Raw genomic sequence first — 12558 nt, forward strand, 5'->3', positions numbered from 1 at the left:
TTCAGAATTGGAAGCAGCAGGAAATGCTTGAAGAATACTAGCTGGTGTTCCCAATGCTCTTGCACACGCATTTTTTTTTTTTAGTACTTGTAATAAAGACTCCCCATAAAAAGTGCATGGTTCACCTTCATGAACAAACCCTGAAGGCAGAAGTTGAGTAAACAGAGTGAGCTGCTCCAGTGCTGAAAAAAGAAGAGTTACAGGAAAGTCTTGAAAACTGTATTTCATGTAGACCTGTGGCCATCCTCAGGGAAAAACGTCTTGCTTAGACTGTTTTATAGAGGAGCAAAAGAAACTTCTATATGCATTATTAATAACAAATCCAAGATTATTTCATAATACAAAAAGATTAAACCGTTTTTTGAACACGTTAAATTGAACCTGTTAAATTGAACATGACTTTTACAGCAGCCCTGCCTGCAAACTGCACAACCCACCACGATGCTAGTGAGCGCCATCCACCCCAAGAAAAGTGTGTATTAGACCTTTAAAAGTTTATTTTCATCATAATTACGTCTGACATCACATACATATGTTAGTCATATGCTTGATATTTTTGAAGATGTCCAATTCCTTAATATGGCAGAAACTGTAACAACACTTAACACTGTGCTTTTGGTCTATTGTTTAATTGAACTTTGGGCATCATGTATCACACACAAATCCCTGATGGATTCCAAGTGATCTCACCCTAGTGCAATCTTGATTTGGTTCTTCTGAAGAAACAGACCACAGATACAGCTCTTAGTATGTCAATTTGGTCAAACTAATTGAACACACTACAGAAGCTTGCAAAACACGTGATGACTTGAAACCAAATTAAAATGAAAATACATGAAAATTTTGTTACTCTGGATCTTGAACTAGTTTGAAAAATGCTCTTTGTAAGAGACAGCTGTTCTACACTTCGAAAATATGAAAGAATGAAATGTCTTCATAATATAAGTGTATTGATTAGTAAACAAACACTTTGGACACTCTTGAACTCAAACATATCATTGAAACACTCCACTAAGTTTTTGTTAAACAGTGTCTTCAGAGCTTTATATTCAATGTACATTATCTACTATCTTCAGTTTCTTTTTTGGTTATAGCATGCTTCCCAAAAACCACTAAGAAAGGTTGTCCACTCTTTCCATTCCTAAGTTGGACATGACATACACTACACACACATTGATTTCGAGGTCAATAAAGCTCTTAACATGAAAGATGTGTATTTTTAGGCTTCAAATCAGTTCACTTAGTATTTTCCACATCCATGTGGATAGTGCTCATAAAAAATAAGGTAGTAAAATAATATTCTGCAGTGGGTAAAAAACATGTTGAAAATAAACTGAATGCTCCCCCTAGTGTTTATACTAGTGAAAAATCCTGCATGGCACAGGCTGCTTTTAATGGTGTTAAACAGGAGAGAAATAGCCAGATGAATGATTGTATGTTTAACTCAGAAAACAATCACAAACATATTACTAGGACAAAATTTTGTCAGCTGTTGAAATCCAGGATTTAAAAATTTGTACCACTCTCCATATTCCAGTGCTTCTACGGTTTTGGTTTCTTTTAAACTGTGCTTTCAGTAAAAATTTATCTCAAATTTTTCCCATCAACTGCAGACAGAGCCCTGAAGAAGCTACCAGGTAAGACATGAAGTCCAAAGATGTTTCAAGATGATAGGTACAATCATGCTTTTTCTCCTGCATTGCACCCAGAAGCTGCCAAGTTAATATCAGCATTCCCATACCACAATTGCAATGAAGCTCTGATAAATCTGGTGCCTTTGGATATTCTCAACATCACAAATAAGTCAGATATTTAAGACTGCCTATGCAGTAGCTAACATAGTCCACCAGAATATTCATCCTCTTCCTCGTCAGCATGAGAGCCCACTGCAGCTGGTCCTCTTGCTTTGTCTTGTGCAGCATTTGGCGATTTCTTCTTGATTCCACCTCCTGGGACCACCAAGGTAAGACCAAGCTTGGCATACTGACAATTACAAGAAAAGTTTAATTTCTGCACTATCACAGAAGTAAGAACTTGCTGAGTTGCACTGCACAGAACTGACTGATACAATAAACATGTAGGCAACATTCAGTATAGAAAATCAATTGATGCTACTTTCAAAGTATATTTTTCCAGATTAGAATGAGCCTAACACTGGTTCATTTTTTCTCTCTCAAACATTCCGAGAATGGGATGCAAGATCCATTTTGACATTGCTTATTATGGAATAATTTTGTCACTCTTACAGCTTCTGTGTTTCAAGCTTTACGTAAAAAAGAAAATTCAGAATGCAGGTCTGCATACATTATCTAATAATGGCTCATGTATTAAGTCTTAAAAGTGCCTTTCTGTAAGACCTGTACCGTAATTTTTACTATTCAACATAATAAAAAAAGTAAAACTGGACACTACTGTACAAAGTTTGGCACTGATAGATGTCTCTTTTACTTCACACCTTTCCTATCTATCAAAAAAAAAAGGTGGTGGGAAGAAGGGGCATAATCAACAGTGCCATCCTCTAGGCATCATATTTTGTAATGTTTATACTGTATCAGCTATATGGTAATCCTGAGATAAAGCACAAGCAGCAAACTGTTCTGGCCCCTAAGGAACCAAACTGAAGAGAACCGATTTTTGGTCAACTTGCCAAACTTACACAGCAAATCCATAACAAACTGCTCTTTCACCTAAGTCTTCTCAACATTGCAAAGGAATAACGATGTGGGAACTTACATTGTCAGGCAGCAAAGTGAAAGAAGACACAAAATTTCAAAGGCACGGAGTAGATAACTCCATAGGAACTGCCTACTTACATCATTGTCCATGTATTTGAAGAGTGGCAAGTTACAGACTTCAGAAACTTGATCCTGATCTTGCTGGTCATAACCTTCTAAAAGTTGCTCTAGTGCTGCACAGTCTTCACTTCCATTAAATCCTGGTATACTGAAGGAAATTAAGAGTTTATTTAGTGCATTTCAGCAATCTACTTAAGAATCTGATGTACGACTTATTCCACAGAACTGCCTATAACCACTGTGATTTCTCCATGTACATGGTTCATATCCATAAAATTAAACTTTCGGTAATAGTAGTTTGCATGCTGAGAGCAAGACCAGAACCATAATCAAGACAAAAAGACAATATTAGAATTCTTCAATTTTTACTCACTAGTAAATAAACTTTTCCTCTACTTCATACACAGAAAAATTCTGTAATTAGTTTCTATATATAAAATACAAATTGAAGACTTGGAAAATAAGGGCAAGATGTTTAAAGATTAAACTTGAAAAATGATTTCTAAAACTAAAGTACAAATTAACTTAAACATACGTTCAAGTCATTTCACTAAAAACAATTTAGGTAAAATATGTTGTTTCAGTATTTTGTTACTGAAGTCCTAATGAAAGCTGAAATTGAGAGTTGCTGGGAAAGCCTCTGGAACCAGTGTTAAACACTAGTCTAGACTCTGACACCAAAATTTTCACCTACATGTGTAAAGAATGCCTTCGTCATTTCAATGTATTCAGCTGGACTACCTTCTGCTTTCTAAACAATCACCTATTTTTAACAAAGTCACAAAAAGTAGAAATCTTGCTTTTCTTCTTCTTCAAGTGTATGATAACGGGCAAGATCCTCTAAGTCAACATAACCAGAAATGTAGTAATTCACGTGCTGCAAACTTTTCTTTAACAAAAACAGTCAGATTAATCTTTCCCTCAATCTAACTGCCATACTAGATAGTTTAATTGATTACACTGGGATGCTGCTATTGCATGTTTTGAGATTGCACTCTGTATTTCCATCCTTAAACTGTAAAAAATTTAAAGATACAGTTAGAATTTCAACTTTTTAAGGGCTTCCATGTATGGCAAAAAGACTCAGAAAAAATAAAATTCAGTTAGCAACATCCAGAAATACCCACTTTTAATCCTAAACATGTGTTTACAGTAGTTAATCCCTCTTTCTTCCATTTGAAACAAAGACACAACCCAAGAAGTATCAGTAAGTCAAGAATGCCAGTCATAACACACTCTGCTCAGCTTTTAACAAGGAAATAAAAAAGGGAAGATATTCTAATTTTCATCTAATTTCACCTGTCCCACATAACTAAGAATTACTGTAATAATTACAGCTAAACCTGTTAACAGTCAAAAAAAGATTCCCAAGAGCCTTATAATAGGGAATGCTATTATTGTCCTGCAAGTCAACCAAAGTAGAATCTTACAATTTGACAGTGTTTCCACCACTCTTTCATAAGAACAGATCAACACTATGAATTAAATATTCAGTTTAAAATTATAGGACTTGAAGGAGACTTACCTATAGCTTTCCCTCACACATCTTTCTGCGGCGACATAATCATTTCTGTGCAGATGAACTAAGACTTGAGCAATAGTTTTCTAAATAAACACAAACAAAAAACCATGATGATTCTTTAGAAATTAACAATAAAGTATGAGAAAAATATGGGACTACTAATATTTGCTGTGAAAAAGGGCAGTACAACCCACAATGATTCTAAGATACTTACACAAAGCAGAACAACAGAGTGATAAAGTAGTAAGCCATATCCTCAGCACGTGTTAAATAGATGACTTCCTACAACACTGTAATGAACTCTAGCATGAAGTAACAGTTTTTGTGATTAGTTCTTTTTTTATAACATCCTTATTTTTTATGTGTTTGTTTGTTTTGACATCTCCTGTGGATAACAGCATCTTATCTTCAACATTATAGTAGTGAAAAAAAAAAACATAATTAGAGGTTGGGGAAACATGCACTACCACAAATTCTCATCTTTTAGCAAGAAACCGATCCCTGAATCAAGAGGTACATATTGTCAGTCAGATGTCAGCTGTCGTCACTAGTTACCCAGAAAAACTTCATAAAATGCACTCTTAGAAACTCTTAGAATTTACCTTATAGCATGTTGGGTAATTTTCAATTTCTTTATAAATACTTTTTTCCTTTTGAAGAGACAATGCAGCTTCATCTAATCTAAAAGAAAAAAGAAAACAACAAAAAAAATCAGGAGTATCAGTGCTAGGAATACAGGGTAATGAACCTGGGGCTAATAATGCTAATTACAAAGTGTAACTAATGCACTAGCAAGTCTACTGGAATAAACAAGAACACAACTGAAAATCAGCAGATCTTACTAACAGAATAGATAAGGAAAGATACAGTCAGCAATTCCTTTTGTATATATGCAGGTTAAGAACATCTCTGCTATTCATTCAGAGAAACCTAATTTTTCATAACATTGCATGAGATGAATGCCTTGTTATGTACCCTAAGATTTCTTTAGGTCATGAAGTTACTGGAAACAAGCAGTAAGTCTGATATCCATGAACTATCAATATTAAGTCATAGTAACTGCTTTTGAGCATATTAAACTCCTAAAAACTAGTAATAGCACTTGAGCTATAAAGCAGCAGAGCAACAAAATCTCTCATAAGCTACATGGACTTGCTTTCACAGAAAGACCTTCTGTGAAAGCCTTTCTAACTTTTCTGACTACAATTCTACAGTGAAATAGTGTCTTTAAGTAGAATTAGAAAACAGACAATTTCTTAAAGGAACTCATGTTTCAGTGAAGCAAGTCCAAGCTGAACTGCAGGTCGAGTTTGGTGCTAGCAATTAACAGTTAAAATAAGTTCCCACTGAGACACCAAGACACACTCTTCTTTAGAAAGTCCAGAATCAGACTGCTGCAAACAGATTTGTTTCCTGAGGTTAGTCACTTAATTCTTCTAATATTCCACAGCTAAAAAAAAGATTTTTAAGTACTACATATTACTGGTGGAAAAAAAATAAAAATTAATTCCTGAAGTAGTTTAAGCTGTGGTATATGCTTTCTAGCTTTTCAACAAACACAAAGGAAACAAAGCCTTACAGTCAACATTCTACTATCCCAGAATACAAAGCAGCTGGCTCCTGAAGGAACATGGCATATCCCACAGAAACTGAATTTTAGTATGAACTGCATCTCAAAGCAGAATTAAGTAACTGTATATAAACAAAACAACAGCAAGAAACAAAAAATAAAATAAAATCACTATTAAAGATTCAATTACATTTAAAAAAAAGGAGGCATAAAGCTGTACCTGCGTCCTCTGACTAGAAGTCTTGATGCCTTCCCTAGCATTTCTAATGCTTGTCGTAAGCGTTCTTCATTCTAGAAAAGAACAAAACAACCCCTCATGCATGCATATTTCATTCACACAGAATTAAGACCACTAAACTTTAATCTAAGTATGTCCTCTGTAAATTGTAACAACTGTTAATTATTATAACCACAGTTCACACACTCAAGAGCAAAGTCACATCAATGCAAATTTGCTAATCTGGAAACATGTGACCACTGACAATAAGTAAGTATGCCAGTGCTGTAGCAAAAAGGCAAATCATCTGCTCACAGGATGGGCAGAGCATCAAGCGAGCTCTTCTTTGCCTTCAAAGAACTATTTTAAGCTCTGGGACTCAACAGCAGCCACGTTACCTACCCTTTGGGCTGTCCAACAAAATGCAGAAAACTTGGCAACATACAAAATTCAGGTTCAATCAAGTCCCAGACTGAGGAAAAGGCAAAGCAAACTGACTCCTAATTTTTATAATCTCCTTCTCTTCAGCCTCGTTACTCAGACACGTATGTGAAAAAAGGAAAAATGACTTAGAAGCTAACCATAAGCTTTTTAGCTTTTTCTTTTAGCTTTTCTAACTTCATAACTGATCCTAATCACCAATTCATTCATCTTCATGTAGTTTGTCCTTGCAGGAGGGAGGAGGGGAAGGGAACTTACTTCAAACACTGATGCTGCCTGCTGATAGAGCTGCACAGCCTTCTCTGGGCTCACATTTTCTATTAACCTGCAATAAACATAAGCCATTTCTCTTCTGATGAAATTAAAGCATTTTTTACCTGAAAGCATCAAAGACAAGAAAAAATACCAGAGATATACCCATGTGCTGCGTACATTCTAGCCACCAATACAACAGACTTACTTTCCAGCCCGTTCCAGTGCAATTGCCGCTGTATCTGGTGTCCCGTTCTCCAGGTACATCATACTGGCTTTCTCAATCAGCTGAACTGCTTCAGGAAGTCTCTGCATCTCCTGCAAAGCAACAGCCAGAGGGATGTTCCTGTCAAGAACTGTGCTTATGTACAATGAGACAAATCAAAACAAATTGTAACAGCTTATTTATTAGGATTTTAACTTTTATTTACAAACTTGTAGAGCTAGTGAAATTCCATAAGATTCACTTGTAAGTACCAAACTTCCACGTAAGGCAGGTATTTGTGGTAGTTTGGAGCAGAAGCAGCACCACTCATCCATTAGCCTCTGACATTAGGCCCTCCCCTTTCCCTCTACAACAGAAAATAACATTTTACACCCCAATTCCAAATGCGGCTTCCCTAACCAACTGACATTGGGGGGCAGAGGGGGGAGCACACAACACACAACATTATGAATCAACAGAAAAATCACCTCAATATACAATTTAGTTACATATATTTCTAAAATGGCCCAATGCATGATATTCTTCACTATAAGCCAGAACTTTCTAAAAAAAAACAAACCAACAAACTAGTAAATGAACATACCTTTAGCATCATGCCAGCTTGTTCATAAGCTCTGCAGAGAAAAAGTTTACAATTTAGTTATATTTCAGCAAGCTGTGGCTACAGAGCAAAAGTTACCATGCAACAGCTATCATTTCACTGTTAATATTTAATGATTTGAAGATGTTTCAAGTGTTCTATTTAATGAGGCAGCACATGTGCAATGTTATCTTCCATAAATTAAGTACATCACCCACACTCCCTACTAGAATTTATTTCTCATTATCTGACCCACAGGCAATATTTGGATTACTTCTCATTATCTGCTTGATATGAAGTACACTCCAATTAAGTTTCTTTATAAGCTCAACAGTGTAGAACTTCAAAATTACAAAAAGCTCACTTAAGAAAAAATATTTGATATCAAAAGGTGCTGAAGAATGTCAAAATTATTCCTTTTTCACATGGCCATTGCAGGTTTTTAAGCTTCCCTAGCCCCCACTTCCATTAAATTGATTTGGAAACAGCGAAATCATTTGAATCATACCATTTACTACAGCAAGATCAAAATAATAGTTCATGCTTGTACCATACGTTAGAAATTTTTTTTCAGATTATTCAGTGCTTCTGTACTTACTTGGCAGCATGGAAGAGACTGGAAGTAACATTGTCAAAGTCAAGGACAAAAGCCACAAAATATAATGCAGAAATATTATTAGAGCACAAAATCTTACACAAGTACTAGTTTCAAAGCAAGGAATCCCATAAAGGCAAAATCAAACCGACTACATTTGTAGGCAAGGCATAAAAAAAAAAAAAAAAGCGCTTCTAAGGACAGAATAAATGCAACATACCAACGAATAACTACATGTAAAGTTGAAAAAAAGCATATTTAAAATGTTATTGGATATTAAATACCACTACAAGTACTGTAATTATGTCAGAGTTGCACTTAGATTATACTACCCACTTACAGGTATTTAAGAATAAAAAAAGTAGTAATTTCTGAAGCAGTATCCAGACATCTCAGGCATTGGTCAGCATCTTATCACTCCAGTTGTTACCGGAAAAACCACAGACTTTTTAACCAGAAGAATTTTTTAGTTTTGCCACTCAGAGAACAAAGAAAGTGTCTTTTAGAAGTCAATTTTGTTAACTTGACCAAACATGCAAATATATTAAATACATCTTCCCCCAACTCCTCTTACCCCATCCTAAGTAGCAACTAGTCAGCTTCTTGAAAAAAAGACTAACATTTAATGAAAAGATACGCTTTATTGTTTTCATGTGCCTCAGCTTCCCGCAAGCAGGCTTCCCTTGCCTGGTCAAACTGCTTGGCATTCTTAAAAGCAACAGCTGCAAGAAATCAGATAAAGTTCTTATTTACATCTTGTAGATTTCATTTTGTCACCACTTCTGCTCAAGAATTTAGCCACCTAAAGATAAAAACAGACTCATTAATGAATGCCTACAGTTTACCATGCTCTTCCAAAAAAAAATCCTATGACATTTCTCCATGCTTCATTAGTCACCATTAAGAACATTTATTACCAACAACACATCCATACCCTCATTGTACCATGCATCAAGTACAACATGTTTAGCTGGATTTTAGAACTCATTCTGTATTTTAATGACTGAACTGCAGGAATGCATGTGTATACAGATTTTATCATTAGAGATTCTACAAAATCAGTATGGCAGAAATATAACTGCACCATCAGCAAAGTGTACCTATAACAGCTTCCTCAACACAATTATTTCAGGGCACAAATATTTATTTTATCCCCACTAGGCTGATAGAATTTTAAAGTAGGATTTAAAATAAATTTCAATTTATAAATGTTCCAGTTGCCTTTCCAAGTTTGTTGGTTTATTTCTATTTAGTCTTAAATGAATAAGAATTCCTAGAGCAAAAGGCTAAAAAAAAAAGCCCCATAACTCTTATTGAAAAAGAAAAAAAAAACCGTTTAAGAGCAAAAAGGACTCAATTAATAAGAATTTTATATTCATTGTAACACATGTAGTGGGAAAAAAAAGGATGAAAGAGATCTTAGTACACCTAAAAAAAACCCTGGCAACATCTCTCTACCTTACTGAGACAGCCTTTGTCAGGACATGTTTCCTAATATGATGACAAAGAGAAGTTTTAAAACCAGCTCAAATATTTGTATTTTGTAGGTAAAGTCATAGGTTTCAGAGGATAGACAAGTGATAGAAAGCAAGCTTTATATTTATCACAAGCAGTAATATATGAAGTAGAAGTTACATTCTTGGGAAAAAAAAAGTTCTGACAACTGTTAAGAGATCTCCAAGTACAATCTGAAATTTAAGTTACCACGCTACAAAGAGAATTTGTTGTTGTTGTTTCAACTTAGTCTTCACAACAGTTTCACCTACATGGCAATGTACTGAAAATATGTAAAATTCTACCAGTATTAAGCTTAAAGAATACTTTTAAACCGTAAAGTATATGGCCATATGTACAGCCATGCATACCTGCCTTCCCATATTCAGTAGCTGCACTGTCATAATCTGGTTTCCACTTTAAGAATCCAGTTTTCAGACTGAAATGCAAGAAGAAAGGCCTATTAGCAACTAGTAAAGATTTTATGTTTTACCTTCAAAGCACTTCAGATATATTCAAAACTGTAGACTACCTGTGAAAAGAAGCAATTACATATATGCCAGTAGTATGGTGGCATCACTACTGTAAAAATAAATGCTGCTTATTGTTCAGAATTGCATAAAGCACTGCAGTGATCTCCCATAGTTACGTCTCCCCTAACATGCTTCCACCATCCCTAGAGTCTTCACAAGTCCAGCTCCTCAACTGTAATTAGTCAACAGAAGAAAAATTATCCCACCAAGACCAACATGGCATCTCAGGATTTCTAACACCACAAAACCTGACAATATTTTTTTTGCTACACATCGTAAAGATGTCGGTGTACTTCTACAGTAATTTTTTGCTGCTGAGAATTATCAGAGACTCTCCACTGCATTTACAAATGAAAGCATTTACTTACCAACACAAAGCCTTATATATAATTCGTAAGTGTACAACAGAATATGACACTAAATGGCACCATGTGCACTCACAGAACATATATATAAGAAAAAAAAAACCCTGCAAAATGAGGTGAGTCATTAGGCAATGCTGATTTCAGTATTATGATTTACTTCTTCAACTCCAAAACAAATATAAAAATTACCATAACTTTACAGTCAACTTCCCTATCTGTTGTAGGCAGACGCTTCATGCTTAATTCGGAAAAAATGTTGTATATAGACTTTGTGTTGGTTTTGTTGTTTTACTTGGCTGAAAACCCCAGCATGTAACTCTAAATCAAGTCTTTATATTGTGTTGTTTTAAACACAGGCAAAATCTCAAATGCGTTGAGCTGAAATAGACAATGCTTTAATCCACACACAATTTGAGATGTAGGCACCTTTTATTTGAAATGCTTGCCAGGATAAGCTTAAAATGAATTTCACAGAAAGGCACTTTTGGTCAACTAATTTGAGTAAGATAATCAGATACAGATGTTTTTATTCTGAAGTCTCTCCTCTATCACAGTTTATACCTTTGATCTGTGATTTCCCAATGGCCCATCACTTCTTATTAAAATTACAGCATTTTTGGATTAGTCAGATCTATTGCAGCTACACTGTAGTCTTTGCAATTCAAACTTATAAACAAAATTGCTACATTCAGTGTTAAAATACACATTAAAAGACTATCACATGTAGATATTAAGCCCTCTAAAGTAAGTGTCAGCACAGGTCTTTGAAGCCATCTAAAAAGAAACAATGACAGAGTTCTCATAGCAAGGAAACAAACACACAGCCCATCTCAGCAAGCCTTATCCATCAGAATCCCCATAACGCTTTTCTCCCACTTGTCTTTCTCCCACTAACTTTAGCAGAAAACCAGAAGTGACTCCTTGGCCTCCCAGTTAGGGTCAGAGCAATAAAGGCTACATGGCCCTTAAGGAAACTACTCAGGCTCCAGCACTCAAGCCTCACCGACTTTTTAGTTTTCAGGACTGCTTTAACTCTCCCATATCGGGGAAGAAGGGTGACCTCTAGCACCCAGCTCCTGCAGGGAGAGACCTCTGAGGCAGAACAGAGGCCAAACAGCCATGTTCTTCTACTCCCCCCGCGCAAGCCTACCCCAGCCCCGCACCTCCCTCCCATTCCCCGGAGCTTCCATAACCTGGCACTTGCGGTCTCCCCTCAGCCCCTCTGCGCGGCCACCACCTCCCCACCGGCTACCCCTCCTCAAGACTCCGCGCAGGACATCATGGGAGCTGTAGTTCCCCCGAGACCTCCACTCCCCGAACGGAGCGTAGAGAACTACAACTCCCAGGAACCCACCTCCCCGTCGCGGCCCGGAGTGGGGGGGTTGTCGAGCGGCCGCACTAACCGGGCGGACAGCAGCCTCCGGGCTCAGAGGCCGCGGGGGGCGACCGCGGCAGCAAACAGCGCGACACCGCAGAACCCACTCGAGCAGGAGGCGGTACGCCGCCTCCGTGGGGCAGGAAAGCCGGGCAGGCCTGACAGCCCGAACGATAAACTGGCAACCATCGCACCCGCTCGCCAACTTCTCCCCTCCCCGACCTCCCTCCCCTCCGCTCCGCTCACTATTTCTCCGCTTTAGCGATGTGCTCGAGGGCCTCGTTGATCTTCTGCGCCGCCATCTCGCCAGCACCCTACGCTGCCACTACGGGACGCCGCAGAGCTCACGGGGCGTCGAGAGGCGGGGCTCACTGTCTGTCTCGTCACTGCGCCTGCGCGGCTTTGGCAGGGTTTAGGGCGCGTAAAGTGGTTATACGGGTCGTAGGCCCCAGTCTTTGGTAAGGGAGGTTGTCCTGCTCTTTCCTCAGCAGCTATCTGGGTGGTATCACCTGGCAGAGGTTGCGCAGGTCAATAGTTGCCCGTGGTGTTGGGCTGTGCCTCTCTCAGGGGAGGAGCCCCCAGCCCTGGTCTGT

At 37.5% G+C, this 12558-nt stretch overlaps 1 protein-coding gene across 1 annotated transcript; it reads right to left on the minus strand.

Moving 5' to 3' along the window:
- Positions 1 to 929: 929 nt before the first annotated feature.
- On the minus strand, positions 930 to 12330 carry NAPG (NSF attachment protein gamma). The gene is made up of 12 exons (XM_061356283.1): positions 12212 to 12330; positions 10064 to 10131; positions 8836 to 8920; positions 8202 to 8219; positions 7607 to 7637; positions 7006 to 7115; positions 6804 to 6870; positions 6108 to 6178; positions 4920 to 4998; positions 4321 to 4400; positions 2814 to 2943; positions 930 to 1983 (listed from the first exon to the last, which is right to left on the minus strand). Exons 1-12 carry the CDS (start codon positions 12265 to 12267, stop codon positions 1834 to 1836), a joined length of 945 nt encoding a protein of 314 aa, XP_061212267.1. The 5' UTR covers positions 12268 to 12330; the 3' UTR covers positions 930 to 1833.
- Positions 12331 to 12558: the final 228 nt, after the last annotated feature.

This window comes from Neopsephotus bourkii, unplaced genomic scaffold (genome assembly GCF_033783945.1).
Source record: "Neopsephotus bourkii isolate Nb327-2 ecotype Australia unplaced genomic scaffold, CSIRO-AGI_Nbou_v1 NB_846, whole genome shotgun sequence".
Taxonomy (NCBI): Eukaryota; Metazoa; Chordata; class Aves; order Psittaciformes; family Psittacidae; genus Neopsephotus; species Neopsephotus bourkii.